The sequence below is a fragment of the Lutjanus erythropterus genome, chromosome 15 (genome assembly GCF_056507025.1).
Source record: "Lutjanus erythropterus isolate fLutEry1 chromosome 15, fLutEry1.hap2, whole genome shotgun sequence".
NCBI classification, from domain to species: domain Eukaryota; kingdom Metazoa; phylum Chordata; class Actinopteri; order Lutjaniformes; family Lutjanidae; genus Lutjanus; species Lutjanus erythropterus.
Window position 1 is genome coordinate 31411743 of NC_139331.1, and position 12600 is coordinate 31424342.

The 12600-nt window shown below is 39.0% G+C and overlaps 2 protein-coding genes across 2 annotated transcripts; one reads left to right on the forward strand and one right to left on the reverse strand.

Moving 5' to 3' along the window:
• Positions 1 to 628: 628 nt before the first annotated feature.
• On the forward strand, positions 629 to 5310 carry exoc8 (exocyst complex component 8). The gene is made up of 4 exons (XM_084738084.1): positions 629 to 1906; positions 2810 to 3063; positions 3186 to 3434; positions 4412 to 5310. The coding sequence occupies exons 1-4, from the start codon at positions 757 to 759 to the stop codon at positions 4817 to 4819; spliced, it is 2061 nt and encodes a 686-aa protein (XP_084594210.1). The 5' UTR covers positions 629 to 756; the 3' UTR covers positions 4820 to 5310.
• Positions 5311 to 7036: 1726 nt separating this feature from the next.
• On the reverse strand, positions 7037 to 11985 carry ccdc25 (coiled-coil domain containing 25). The gene is made up of 9 exons (XM_084737423.1): positions 11791 to 11985; positions 11587 to 11634; positions 11377 to 11416; positions 10740 to 10791; positions 9710 to 9785; positions 9376 to 9479; positions 9067 to 9269; positions 8711 to 8756; positions 7037 to 7581 (listed from the first exon to the last, which is right to left on the reverse strand). The coding sequence occupies exons 1-9, from the start codon at positions 11813 to 11815 to the stop codon at positions 7552 to 7554; spliced, it is 624 nt and encodes a 207-aa protein (XP_084593549.1). The 5' UTR covers positions 11816 to 11985; the 3' UTR covers positions 7037 to 7551.
• Between the last annotated feature and the right edge of the window lie 615 nt (positions 11986 to 12600).

Below are 12600 nucleotides of genomic sequence, written 5' to 3' on the forward strand. Positions count from 1 at the left end.
ACAACAATTTGTTGTTCTGCAAAATATATAATGACTTTTGTGGTAATATTTTGCTTTTATTATGACACGTTTTCCGCTCTAAAGTTTAGTAACTCTCGCAAACTTGAAAAAATACTTTCGCTTATTGACATTATAGACATGAATTCTGGGATTTGTAGTCTTCGTCGTTTTAAGTAGTTGGTCAATTTCAAACCTCTCGGGGATATTCTCTTGTAGTTTAAAGATTAAATTAATAAAATAGCAACACGATCATTCTTATATATTATTTAGATTTGAAATTATATGAGGACAGACTAGATTTCATTAAAAAATATTTGTTTTCATGCGATTGTTGGCCAGCTTTTTTATGGTGGTGTCTAGAAGGGAACCCCAACGAAGGATCTCGCGAGACTGATCATTTTTAACCAAACCACGAGTTTACCAGGACCATGACCAAGTTTTTTTCACCCCAAAACTTAAGTAGATTTTTACACCAGCATTGTGACGCTATAAAACCAAATGTATTTGTACAAATTGCAGAATGAACAAACAACTTATACACATCTCGCGAGAGTCTCGCAAATCTAGAGTTCCCTTTAGACCCGAACCTTTTTCCGAGTCTCGTGACGTTTCAGGGTGTAAACCAGTTTACAACTTCCTGTTTGGGGTTGAAAGCGGATATGAAGGGAGAATCCTCTATGAACTCTTCCTCTGTCTACATTTAACACTAATTTGTCAACATTTCCTCTAAATAAGTGAACAAAAACACGGTAGACGATGTCGGAAACGGGGAACCGACTTCGGAAGCTTCTCGAATCGCCGAATTTCGACCCGCAGAACTACGTGAAGCAGCTGTCACAGCAGTCCGATGGCGACAGGGATCTGCAGGAGCACCGTCAGAAAATCCAAAACTTGGCCGACGAAACGGCTCAAAACCTGAAGAAAAATGTCTACAAGAACTACAGACAGTTCATCGAAACGGCCAAAGAGATTTCGTATCTGGAGAGCGAGATGTACCAGCTGAGTCACATCCTGACGGAGCAGAAGAGCATCATGGAGAGCATCACTCAGGCCCTGCTGTCCACAGACAAGGATGAGACCTCCAAAGAGATGCAGGCTGCTTTCCCGAAGGAGACAGAGGAGGTGAAGCAGAGGACGCTCACCTCGCTGCTGGAGAAGGTGGAGGGAGGTAAAAACATCATGGACACCCCAGGGAGACATCTTGTCTACAATGGAGACCTTGTGGAGTTTGATGTTGACAACATGTCCCCCATCCAGAAGGTCCACGCTTTCCTCATGAACGACTGTCTCCTCATCGCTACCTGGCTGCCAAACCGCAGAGGAACTGTGAAGTACAAATACAATGCGCTGTACGACCTGGAGAGCTTCGCAGTGGTCAACGTGAAGGACAACCCTCCCATGAAGGACATGTTCAAGATCCTCATGTTCCCAGAGAGCCGCATCTTCCAGGCGGAGAACAGCAAGATCAAGAAGGAGTGGCTGGAGATCCTGGACGAGACCAAGAAGAGCAAAGTCACCAAGGACAGGCACAAGAAAGAGGAGGAGGTCCCCACGTCTCCTGTGAGAGCTGAGGTGTCCACCAATCCTTTTGATGTGGACGATGACGAGCCGGCAGACACTGAGGAAAGTGTGGACCTCAGCTTAGAGTGGATCCAGGAGCTGCCGGAGGACCTGGATGTCTGCATCGCTCAGAGAGACTTTGAGGGCGCCGTGGACCTGCTGGACAAGCTGAACGGGTATCTGAAAGACCAGCCAGTCACCCCGAAGGTCAAAGAGCTGAGGCTGAAGGTGGACGAGCGCGTGCGGCAGCTGACAGAGGTCCTGGTGTTTGAGTTGTCTCCAGATCGGTCTCTTCGAGGAGGACCTAAAGCCACACGGAGGGCCGTGTCCCAGCTGATCAGACTAGGTCCTGCTTTGTTTTTGTTTGTTTTTTTCTGTAAAAGCACCTCACAGTTCAACAAAAAAGTCAACTTCACAATATTTTACACAGCTTTGTTAATACTCAGTTCTGCACCATTCCATTGGGGTTTATTTCACATTATTACATTGCACCTCGTACAGTACTCTGTTTTGATTGGTCAGTTACAGCATTCTAAGGTCTGTACAGCAGACGTTGAAGTTCTGCACCACTCCATTGGGGTTAAGTTCGCAATAATGACCTGCTCACTGTACACTATCTAGCATATTGCACGACTCCTTACTTAAAAAAAATTGACATAAAATATTCATTTAAAAATTATTTTATTGATGTAAAAATTATTTTATTGGTCCTTTAGAGTCTATGATAAGAACTGTGTCCGTAGCAACAGTCTGCTATTACAGTTATAACAGTTTGTAGAATGGTGTAATTGACCGGTCAGGTTTGAGTATTTAACAAAGCTGTGTAATAATTTGTGATAACAACCCACTCACTGTACATTATCGCTTACTCATTCACACTGACAAGCTGCACAGTTTAACCACAGTGTCATTAAGGAAGTGGAGTGTTTCTCATTCTCTTCCCACATCTGTACTGTTTGCATTAATTTTGCATGGAATAGTTAAATCTAGTTCAGACACAGTATGCAAACAATTACTTAACGTAAGTACTTTAAGATTCTGACCTTTGAAACTATTAAAGTGTGATTTTAGATGAATAAATAGTGCCTATAATGTTTCACACATTTATATGTGTTAGGTTTTTAAATATTATAATTGTTTAGTCTATAAGATGCAGGAAAATGGAGGGAAAAAGTCTATTACAGCCTCCTCCTGGTGATATCTTCAAATTGATTGTTTTGAATTTGAATTGTTTTCAACTGTGTTTCAGGCCAGTCCACCAAAGCCTGTGAGCTGTTTCTGAAGAACCGAGCCGCTGCGGTTCAGACGGCCATACGGCAGCTTCGCATAGAGGGAGCCACGCTGCTCTACATCCACAAACTCTGCAACATCTTCTTCACCAGCCTGCTGGAGACGGCCAAGGAGTTTGAGATGGACTTTGCGGGAAACACGGGATGCTACTCTGCCTTCGTGGTCTGGTCCCGATCAGCCATGAGGATGTTTGTGGACGCCTTCAGTAAGCAGGTAGGTGGAGGACGTGGACTCTTAACTGTGGATACCTTGTACTGGTTTGCAAAAGTATCTTTATTCTTGTGAAATTGTAAAAAATATCCTGTTAAAGTGGGGATTTTTTTTGTCTTTTTCAGGTGTTTGACAGTAAGGAGAGCCTGTCAACAGCGGCAGAGTGTGTTAAAGTGGCGAAGGAGCACTGTCAGCAGCTGACTGAGATCGGCCTGGACCTGACCTTCACCCTGCAGTCCCTGCTGGTCAAAGACATCAAGGCGGCCTTGCTGAGCTACAAGGACATCATCATGGAGGCCACCAAACACCGAAACTCTGAGGAGATGTGGAGGAGGATGAACCTCATGACCCCTGAGGCTCTGGCTAAACTCAAGGTACATTTGGCTTCTGTGTTGTTTTGTGTGTGTTTCCATTTCTGTGACTTTGTTTTCTTTCATTTTTTTGTTGATCTTCCATGCTACTATATTTTAAAGTGCAATTCTGGCATTTTAAAATCTTGGCCATATTTTGACATTAATTTGGGATGTAAATGACAATGATAGGTAAGAGAGGTTTTGGAATTGTTCAAGTAGCTCCATGAAATGGCCTGCAACATAATCCTTGAGGGCAGCAGCTCCATCAGCCTGTCAAGGCACTAAACATCTTTGTTTTTGCCACTGACAGGCTCAGATTCTCATTCTAAGTAATATGACAACATTATGGAAAGGATCCCTACAGAGAGAAACCTTTTTTCAAAGAGTAAGATTGGTTAGTTTGTGTTATTGTGTAACTTTGGTGTTTTAACATGTTCAGATCCAAACTAACCCTTTAAAACACCAAAGTTACTCAATAACACAAAGAAACTGTCCAGCTTAGGCAGCGGTAAACCAGCACCTCCTGTGTTCTGTGATATAAAACTATTGTTTTTGTGAGAGAGAGCTGTATAATGTCTCTTTAACAAAAATGATTCTTTCCATAATGTTGTCAAACACTTAAAATAACAATCTGAGCCTTTCATTGATAAAACAAAAACTTTTCGTGGCTGCACTTTGACAGCTGCATTTTCCACCAATGTTTACGCTGCAGCCTTTGCTGCCTGTTTTGTATCTGCTGGCTGAGGCGATGTCCTATTACAAAACGTTTTGTACCTATTAATGGTGGGAAATTTACTTTTTAATATGTGAACATCCACCAGCGACTGACAGATAAACGTTAAAATTCATCAGCTCAAGCTGGTAATAATTTCCCACCCTGCCTGTTAGCCATTTGGACCCTAAAAAATAGTGCCTAGATTTTAAAATACTGTAGTTACTCTTTATATCACTGTTACTTTTATCATGTTAAACATAACTATTTTAATCTTTCTCTGTAGGACGAGATGCGTAGCTGTGGCATGGGCAGTTTCGAGCAGTACACCGGTGACGACTGCTGGGTGAACCTGAGCTACACCGTGGTGGCCTTCACAAAGCAGATGATGAGCTTCTTGGAGGAAGGCCTGAAGCTCTACTTCCCCGAGCTGCACATGGTGCTGCTGGAGAGCCTGCGGGAGATCATCCTGGTGGCCGTGCAGCACGTGGACTACAGCCTGCGCTGCGAGCAGGACCCCGAGAAGAAAGCCTTCATCATGCAGAACGCCACCTTCCTCCACGACACCGTGCTGCCCGTGGTGGAGCGGAGGTTCGAGGAGGGAGTGGGCAAGCCGGCCAAACAGCTGCAGGACCTGAGGAAGAGCACCAGGCCGGTTCGAATCAATCCAGAGAGCACCACATCTGTGGTCTGAGACTGTTAAAGGATGGTGGACAAAAAACACTTCAGTGTTCTTTTACTAACTGTTCTGCCAATTTCAACTCCCGTTTTAGAAGTAATCAATAGATATTGGTTGTTCTGAGGTGGTAGGACAGCAAATGAGAGGATGCAACATGGAGAACATCAAAATAAGATACCTCTAAGGAATAGTTTAGATTGTTTCAAGTAGAGTTGTGTGAGGTACTTCTCAATAGTCAGTGTATTACCTACTGTTGATTCTCATCGACATCGACAACATGAAGCAATCGATTTCAGTTTAAGTGTATGTTATATTTAGAATATTTTCACAGCTTTACCTTGCTGTCAGTCAGCCCTTTGCGATGAGAAAAACGTGGTTATAAAAGTCAAATATTGCTCTTTCCAAACCAGCCAGACACAGAACATTGGAGTTGCAGGTCTGCCGCTGCCTCGTTCAGCGAGTTAGTTTGTGTTATTGTTATTTCGGTGTTTTAAAAGGACAGTCCAGAAACAACACAAACAGAAGCAGCTATAAGTAGCTTTAAGTAACTATAATTTTGTTGCTGACGCTACACTGACCATGGAAAAGTCCCTCATACAGCTGGTATGAACTGTCCCTTTAAGGGTTCCTGAATTTGTACGGACTCACACAACGCTGCCTGTTGATATCTGCAAATGTTGATGAGAAATCATGTAATATTACTGTTGCTGCATCCAATATTTGTTTTTGAGCAATGAACATGTTCCTGTTTTCATGTCGGGGTGTAATGATAACCAAGAGGTGCGCTGTTCCTCCTCAAGTTTGTGTAATTGTGCAATGAACACATGAAGAACCATGTATTCACTGCACAGTTACACAAAAGGACACATTTCAGACAAACAATAATAAACGTATGTTAATTTACTGATCAGACAGGAAATCTCATTACACAGTTTATTATAGACATTGACAAAAATATGATCTTACTGGAATATGTGTGTGCTCACTATAAAAAGCTAATGTTGATGCTGTTTGATGGTTTGGAAGCAATATGTTATGATTGATTCACACTCAGGCAAACTTTAATTTTGACGCTACTGGACCGTTATTAGACACTAAATAGTATTCTGGCATACTCGGACTGATTGAAAGGGATGACTGAAAATCAAATGCACTGGTAAATATTCACTGTTGTAATGGTCAAAAACCACATTAAATTTAATAAAGATCGTCCTGCACAAGCACATTCTTGTTCATTTGTATTTTTCAGAAAGATAAAAGTTGCACTGATCATCATAGTTGTTTGGTGACCTGTTTTAGACTTTATTTGATTTAGCACATATTAAAAACGTAAATTTTCTTAAAAAGTGTTTTTTAAACACCAACAGCTGACACTTAGCAGCTGACTCACATCACCCCACAGCATGGGTCCTATATATTTTACAGAAAACTGTCTGAGACGTGTTTTAACACAGGCAATGTGAAGGTGATTTGACTGTCTGGCTTTATATTAAAATGGAGGTAAAAGTCAGGTAATGCTGTCTGAACGCCGGGGAGTACAGAAGAGCTAAACTGACGGCGCGGGTTTGATTAAAGAGGGTTTAATTCTTGCATAGATTTGGGAAAATTGGTTATATTTTTTACTGTACTGGGTTTATATACAATTGGGAAAGCTGAATGGATGAATAGTTGAAAAATGTGGGAAGGAACAAATACGTGTTCATACTCCTTTTTGCTGTGTAGGTTTGCTGTTTACTGGTTTAGAAGTTTGTTTTATTTATTTCTCTTTTTTTTTTTACATATTCAAAATAAAGAATTTTAACTAAACAAAGATGTTTTCTTGAGTCTGTAGAATCTGATGTAGGCCAAAACATCTCTGCAACACAATATTTAACTTAAAATAGTATTCTGACACACATTTTGCCCTTGACAAATATTGCGCCTCCTGCAATTTGAAAACTGCAGTAGGCTGTTTTAGATAAAGACATTTTAAGACATCACCTTTGGGCTTTGGGAAACACTGATCAACATTTTTCACCATATATTTTATGGACCCAACAATAATTGATTAATCAAGTTAAATAACAGATTAACTGGCAATGAAAGTAATCAATAATTTCTGTCCTACAGGCATTATAGGAAAAATAAAAATAGACACAGCCTTAAATTTGTGTACACACAATAAAAAGTCTTTCAGGACTGTGACTGTTTTATGGTGCTTTGCAAATTAATATAAGGGACTGTCAACATAAATAACTATAACTGTGAGTTTAATTATTAATACACTGATTTGTATTTAATAAAATCGAACATGCAGAGAAATGACAACATTATGAGAATGAGCAGAAAGGTTTGCAGGGTTATTAAAACACCCAAACACTCATTTGATCATACATCAACATCAGTCAACATGGAAGTGAAAACCCAATCAAACACAGTTTTCCTATATCAGCATTTTCCTGCAAAATTAATCCTCGGCATCCTGCGTTTCGTCTACAGTGTCATCCCATGATGAAGAGGCCAGCCAGCTCAGTTTGGTTTAGAAGCCGTGTCTCGAACCAATCGGCACGTGGAATAAGTCCCGGCGCCTGTCCCTTATTGGCTCGCTTTCTGCTCCAAGTGTCCAAAAGCAAAAGGTATCCATTTGTTTTGTTTTTTTCCTTAATGTCTGTGCAAGCAAAAGCAGCGGGGGGAGCATCCTGACAGCAGATCTGAGGATGTGGAGGAGGAGGATTCTTTCCGTCTGCTTGCTGCCTGGTGTTCACATCTCACATGAAGTCGTCTGAATCATAACCATCCTGCAAACGACACGCAGAGAAGTGAAAGTTACATGTGGTGAACATTAACAGAGCTGATATCAAACACTTTTACTGAATGACGTAGTGTGACCCCACCAAATCTTTCCAAATCTCTACATCGTTGTACATTTATATATATTATATTACGATATTGCGATTGATGGATAAATAGACAGAAATACAGTTATACATACTGTATTATACTATATCTATATACATATATACCTTTTATATTTATTTTTATCATATCCTTTTTATATATGTACACCAGTCACTATACATATACGCTCACATATTTAATTTTATATATACATATAATATCCTTCTCATCTCTGAACATTTTTGGAAAGCAGTACATGATCTCATATTAACGTTTTGGAAATTCCACTGGACATTTCACTGAGCAAGAACCAGCAAAGACTCACATTTTAATTTGATCAAACAAATTCTGAATGATGAACTACAAATGAAACAGTGAACTTATACTTTAAAAAAAAAGACAATGAGAAGTTCTTTCTGAGAACATGGGAACATCTTAAGGACCTCTGACCATCAACATAGCCTGGTTAGATGTGCTCTGATTCTATATAGAAATTATGTTTCTACTGTGACGACCATACTTTACATATATATATTTTTTTCATTCTTTTATGGTAAACCAAACTATTTTATATTGTGTTAAATTATTTTAAAGTGTTTCCTTTAGTCATTTTTATTATTATTTTGTGTAACCTTTGTCAAATGATGAAAATAAGACAGAAATACAGTACAGAAAAAAAAAAAGAGAACAGGCTGTTTGATAGCAAGTTAAAGAGGTTTATCATTGTACTGTTGCTTTGTTTGTTTGTTCTCCATACCACTGTTTTTAGGTGGCTGAAATACAACCACATCTCAAATGATCCAAATTATCCATTTAAAAAAAAAAGCTAAATAATAAATAAATAAAAGTATGCTTTAGACCCCCCCCTTTTTTTTTACTTCACACTGATGCCACCCTGTGGTGCATTCATGAACATCCCTGCTATAGAAAATCATTCCAACTCTGACTTCTACAAAATATGTGTCAGATTTCTTGACCTTCTCTGTTTATGAAGTCAAACAAAATATGGATGTGAAGATCTGTCCTCACCTCGTTACTCTTCATGTTTTCACTCTTCATCAGTGAAGTATAGTTCCTGGAGAGACAAAACAAAACACAATGGATACATATAAAGATGATTTCATGAAAAGTATGCAGGACAGTTTTGAATTATTGGCTTTAGTAGCAGAAGGCTCAGGATGTTTAGTGTCCTGTCATAAATATCTGGATGCTTGTTTTCAATTAGTAATTAAAGGTAAAAATATACAGTATAGTCTGATAAGATAGTAACCTTTATTTAATTCAATCCAGCTTTACTACAACAGTGTCGTTGGAAAAAAATAAGAGTCCAAAACAACCAAAAGAAATTAAAAACAGAAATTTTTTGTTCAGTTTTTGTGACCTACCTGAGGTCCTCCATCTCTTTTTTCCTCTTCTGCTCCTCCTTCTCTTTCTTCTTCTGTTCTTGGAGCTGAGCTTTCTTCTCATTCCTCTCCTCTTGGTCTCTCGACTCTTTCTCCGCCGCCAGGTCGGGGAAGCGCTCGGCTTTCGTTTTCTCCAAACGGTTTACAATCTCATTGATCTTCTTCTCCACCGCCACGATCTTCACCTGTGAAACACGGTGCACAAGTTTGAAACACTTGAACATTTTGTAATTTTTCTAGAGTTTAAAGTGTTTTTTGTTTTTTTTTTACTTTAATTTAATTTCTAATGACCTCTTTCTGTCGATGGAAGCCGATCTGTCCGACGTCCATGTCTCCAGTTTTCTTCAGGTTGGCCCACGGTGTGTAAACCACGTTGATGTTGTTCATCTTACAGCCTGACAGCGTGCAACATAGTTTGCTTTAACATACACTGAAGAAAAGGTACCACACTGGTAGGTTTAGCATGCAGGTATAAGGATGAATATTATAGCATATACTTCAATCAGCTGTGATAATCACATTTCTGAACGAAGACAAGAAAAGGCTCATTCTGACACCAAGTTGATGTGGCTGATATCTGATCCCAAACATTCTACCATGACAGTATGAAGAAATAGATGTTTACCTTGGATGCTGTTGTTCTTCACCAGCTGTGCACAGTCTATCAGCACCTCTGGGGGGATATCATTTATTGTCTGACCCTGGAAAAGACACAAACGGTGCAGTCAGTGCTGCCTACTGGGCTAAAGGCAAACAAAGTGCTTAGTGACTCGTTGAACAATGCCTGAAACCCTTTCTGGTGTTGGAATTTGGGAGCTGTGTCTGACAATTTTGCAGGGCTTTGCAGAGCTCTTTTTCCATTCTTTAAAGTATATTTCCACCACTTTTTTTGCTTGAACAAATGAGTGCAACGCCCTGAATGATTTTGTGAACAAACTGTAAAAAAGTGTGTTGCCCATTTTTATGTGTTAGGGCTGCAACTGACGATTATTTTCATCATCGATTTATCTGTCGATGATTTGTAACATTAAAGTTAGTTTGGTTTACAGTTGCAAAAATTAGTCTAGTAATCAATTAGATGCCAACTCAGTAAACTGAATATTTTGGGTTATGGACAAAACAAGACATTTGAAGATGTCACCCTGGGCTCTGGGAAACAATGATCAACATTTTTTCACACTTTTCATCAAGAAATTGATTGAGACTCTGCTCAACAGGTCAACAGATAATGGAGATAATCCTGACTTGCAGCCCTTCTTTGTTTCAAGCATACAATTTCCTAGAGCATGAGAAATTTTGGCATTTCAGAAAAAAGGGATATAACACTTTACATCACAGTTTAGTGCTCACAGTCAAGACAGAAAAACATGAACTCCTGAATCAACAAGATCTGGCCATTTCTTTGAGCAGCAGCACACTCTGAAGGAATTTCTTGGAAATGTCTGTATCTCAGTACAATTAAGCTCAACCTGAGCATCATTGTCTGATTTATGCTGGTATGCACTTGACCAACGCTCATGTAAATTAACCATAAATAAAGAATATGTCTGTATAAAGTAAAACAATACCAAATTTATTTGTACTGATGTTAAGTTCGCCCAATAGTCAATCTAATTCCTTATTATCAGGACTCAAGCCATGTGTTGACTCCTTACCTTTGGCAGCCTCAGATAAACATGAGCTGAAGACAGTTTGTCCACATGAAACCTGGACGAAAAAAAAAGGACAAGTTGTTCAGTTCAAGCACATACTTTTCCTCTTAGTTGTAGTGCTATTTGTCCATCTAGATAGTTTTGGTGTGAGTTGCTGAGTTTTGTGAGACATCAGCTGTGGAGATGTCTGCCATCTCTCAAATGTAATGGAATGAAATAGCACTTGAATAATCCACAGATCTTGTTGCAAGCAGTTTAATTGAGGAAAAAAAATCCTTACTACTCTCTTTGGATTATCTTGAGCAATCAGATCATATTTCTGTGATGACACAGTGCTGTTGAATTTTTCCAAATGAATTATTTTGGCACTTTTAGCACCACAGGCTGAGTGCCATCTACTTCCATTATATTTTAGAGAATGCAGATATCTCTACAGCTGATATCTCCCAAACTTGCAACTCACACCAAAACTATCTAAATGGATAAACAGCACTTCAGGTAAGAGGAAAAATATGTATTTTTTATTTTGGGGTGAACTATCCCTTTAACATTCAAAATGATATTTCTGTTAGTTGTGCTTAGAGATTATTTATTATAATGAATACAATGTTTAGGTTTTAAAACTACAAAAAAGTCTCACCAGATGTCTTCAGGCCATCCATACTTTATTAGATCCTCATCTGCAACAACAGTTGAAGCAAGTTAGAGGTGACGAGGCATCAATTAAGACAAACATCAATTAATTCAACAGAGTTATACGTTAATCAGAGAGTCAACGCAGGACAAACCATACAGCATCAAGTGTGTAAACAGGGTGTGTGTGTCTGTGACATTATGATAACGAACTTACTTTCATATTTGTCTTTTCCCATGTAGATTGTGTAGGGAGGGTTTACCACTGAGAGAAAAACGAGATACAGATAGTTATCGGATGAAACAGCAATATAAGCAATAGGCACAAGTTAGTCACATAAAATGAGAAATAATGCTTACAGATTTAAAGGCTAACCAGGCTACAAGCTAACATTGCTACCAGCCCTGTGGTTTTACTCACCGGCACTTGTGAAGTAAAACACCATTTTAAGTGAATTAAAACTCGCCGATAAAAGACGAATATTATATGTATATTGTTTGAAAGCTAACACACTAATTGTGAACACAACAAATATATATATAATCAGCTGTATGCCGACTGATCTTTGCTGCTGTCACTTTTCGCATGTACAAGTTGACCCAGGAAGTTGTTAGCTAGCTGCATCGAGCTACTGAGAGTTAGCGTGTACTGGACCGGAAGTTTACACATTTGTTTTACAAAATAAAAGCTTGACGTTGCATAAATTTGCCACTGTCCCAATCTAGAAGTTTAGAATTTGGGATTTCCTCTGTATGATTTTGATAGATTTTTACCCCAGAAGCAATTACGGTGATAAATCTACAACCCCTTCATGCTTCTATCACAAGCTAGATCTTGCATCCAACCCTTTCTGTTGAATCAGAATAGACTAGCTGTAACTGTAAACTTTTTTCATGGTTGCAGTAACTTGAACAGTATTGATATGGACAGAGCAAAATAGGATTTATTTAAAATTATGCCTTTACCATTTCATAGAAAGGCAGTTACTTCATTTCATTGTGACTATTATTGTCATCAACACGAGATGGATAATGACCAGCGTCAGGATTACCATGATGCACATTACTGCTACCTAATGACAACAATGATAAACAATTAAAATAAATAAATAAACATGCATCAGAAATTTTAAATGAAATATGTGTCACAGTCGATGAAATTATACTATAAAACGCCCACCTCTTGATTTACTGATAAACTGTCATTTACTAAACTGTGATCTTTTATTTT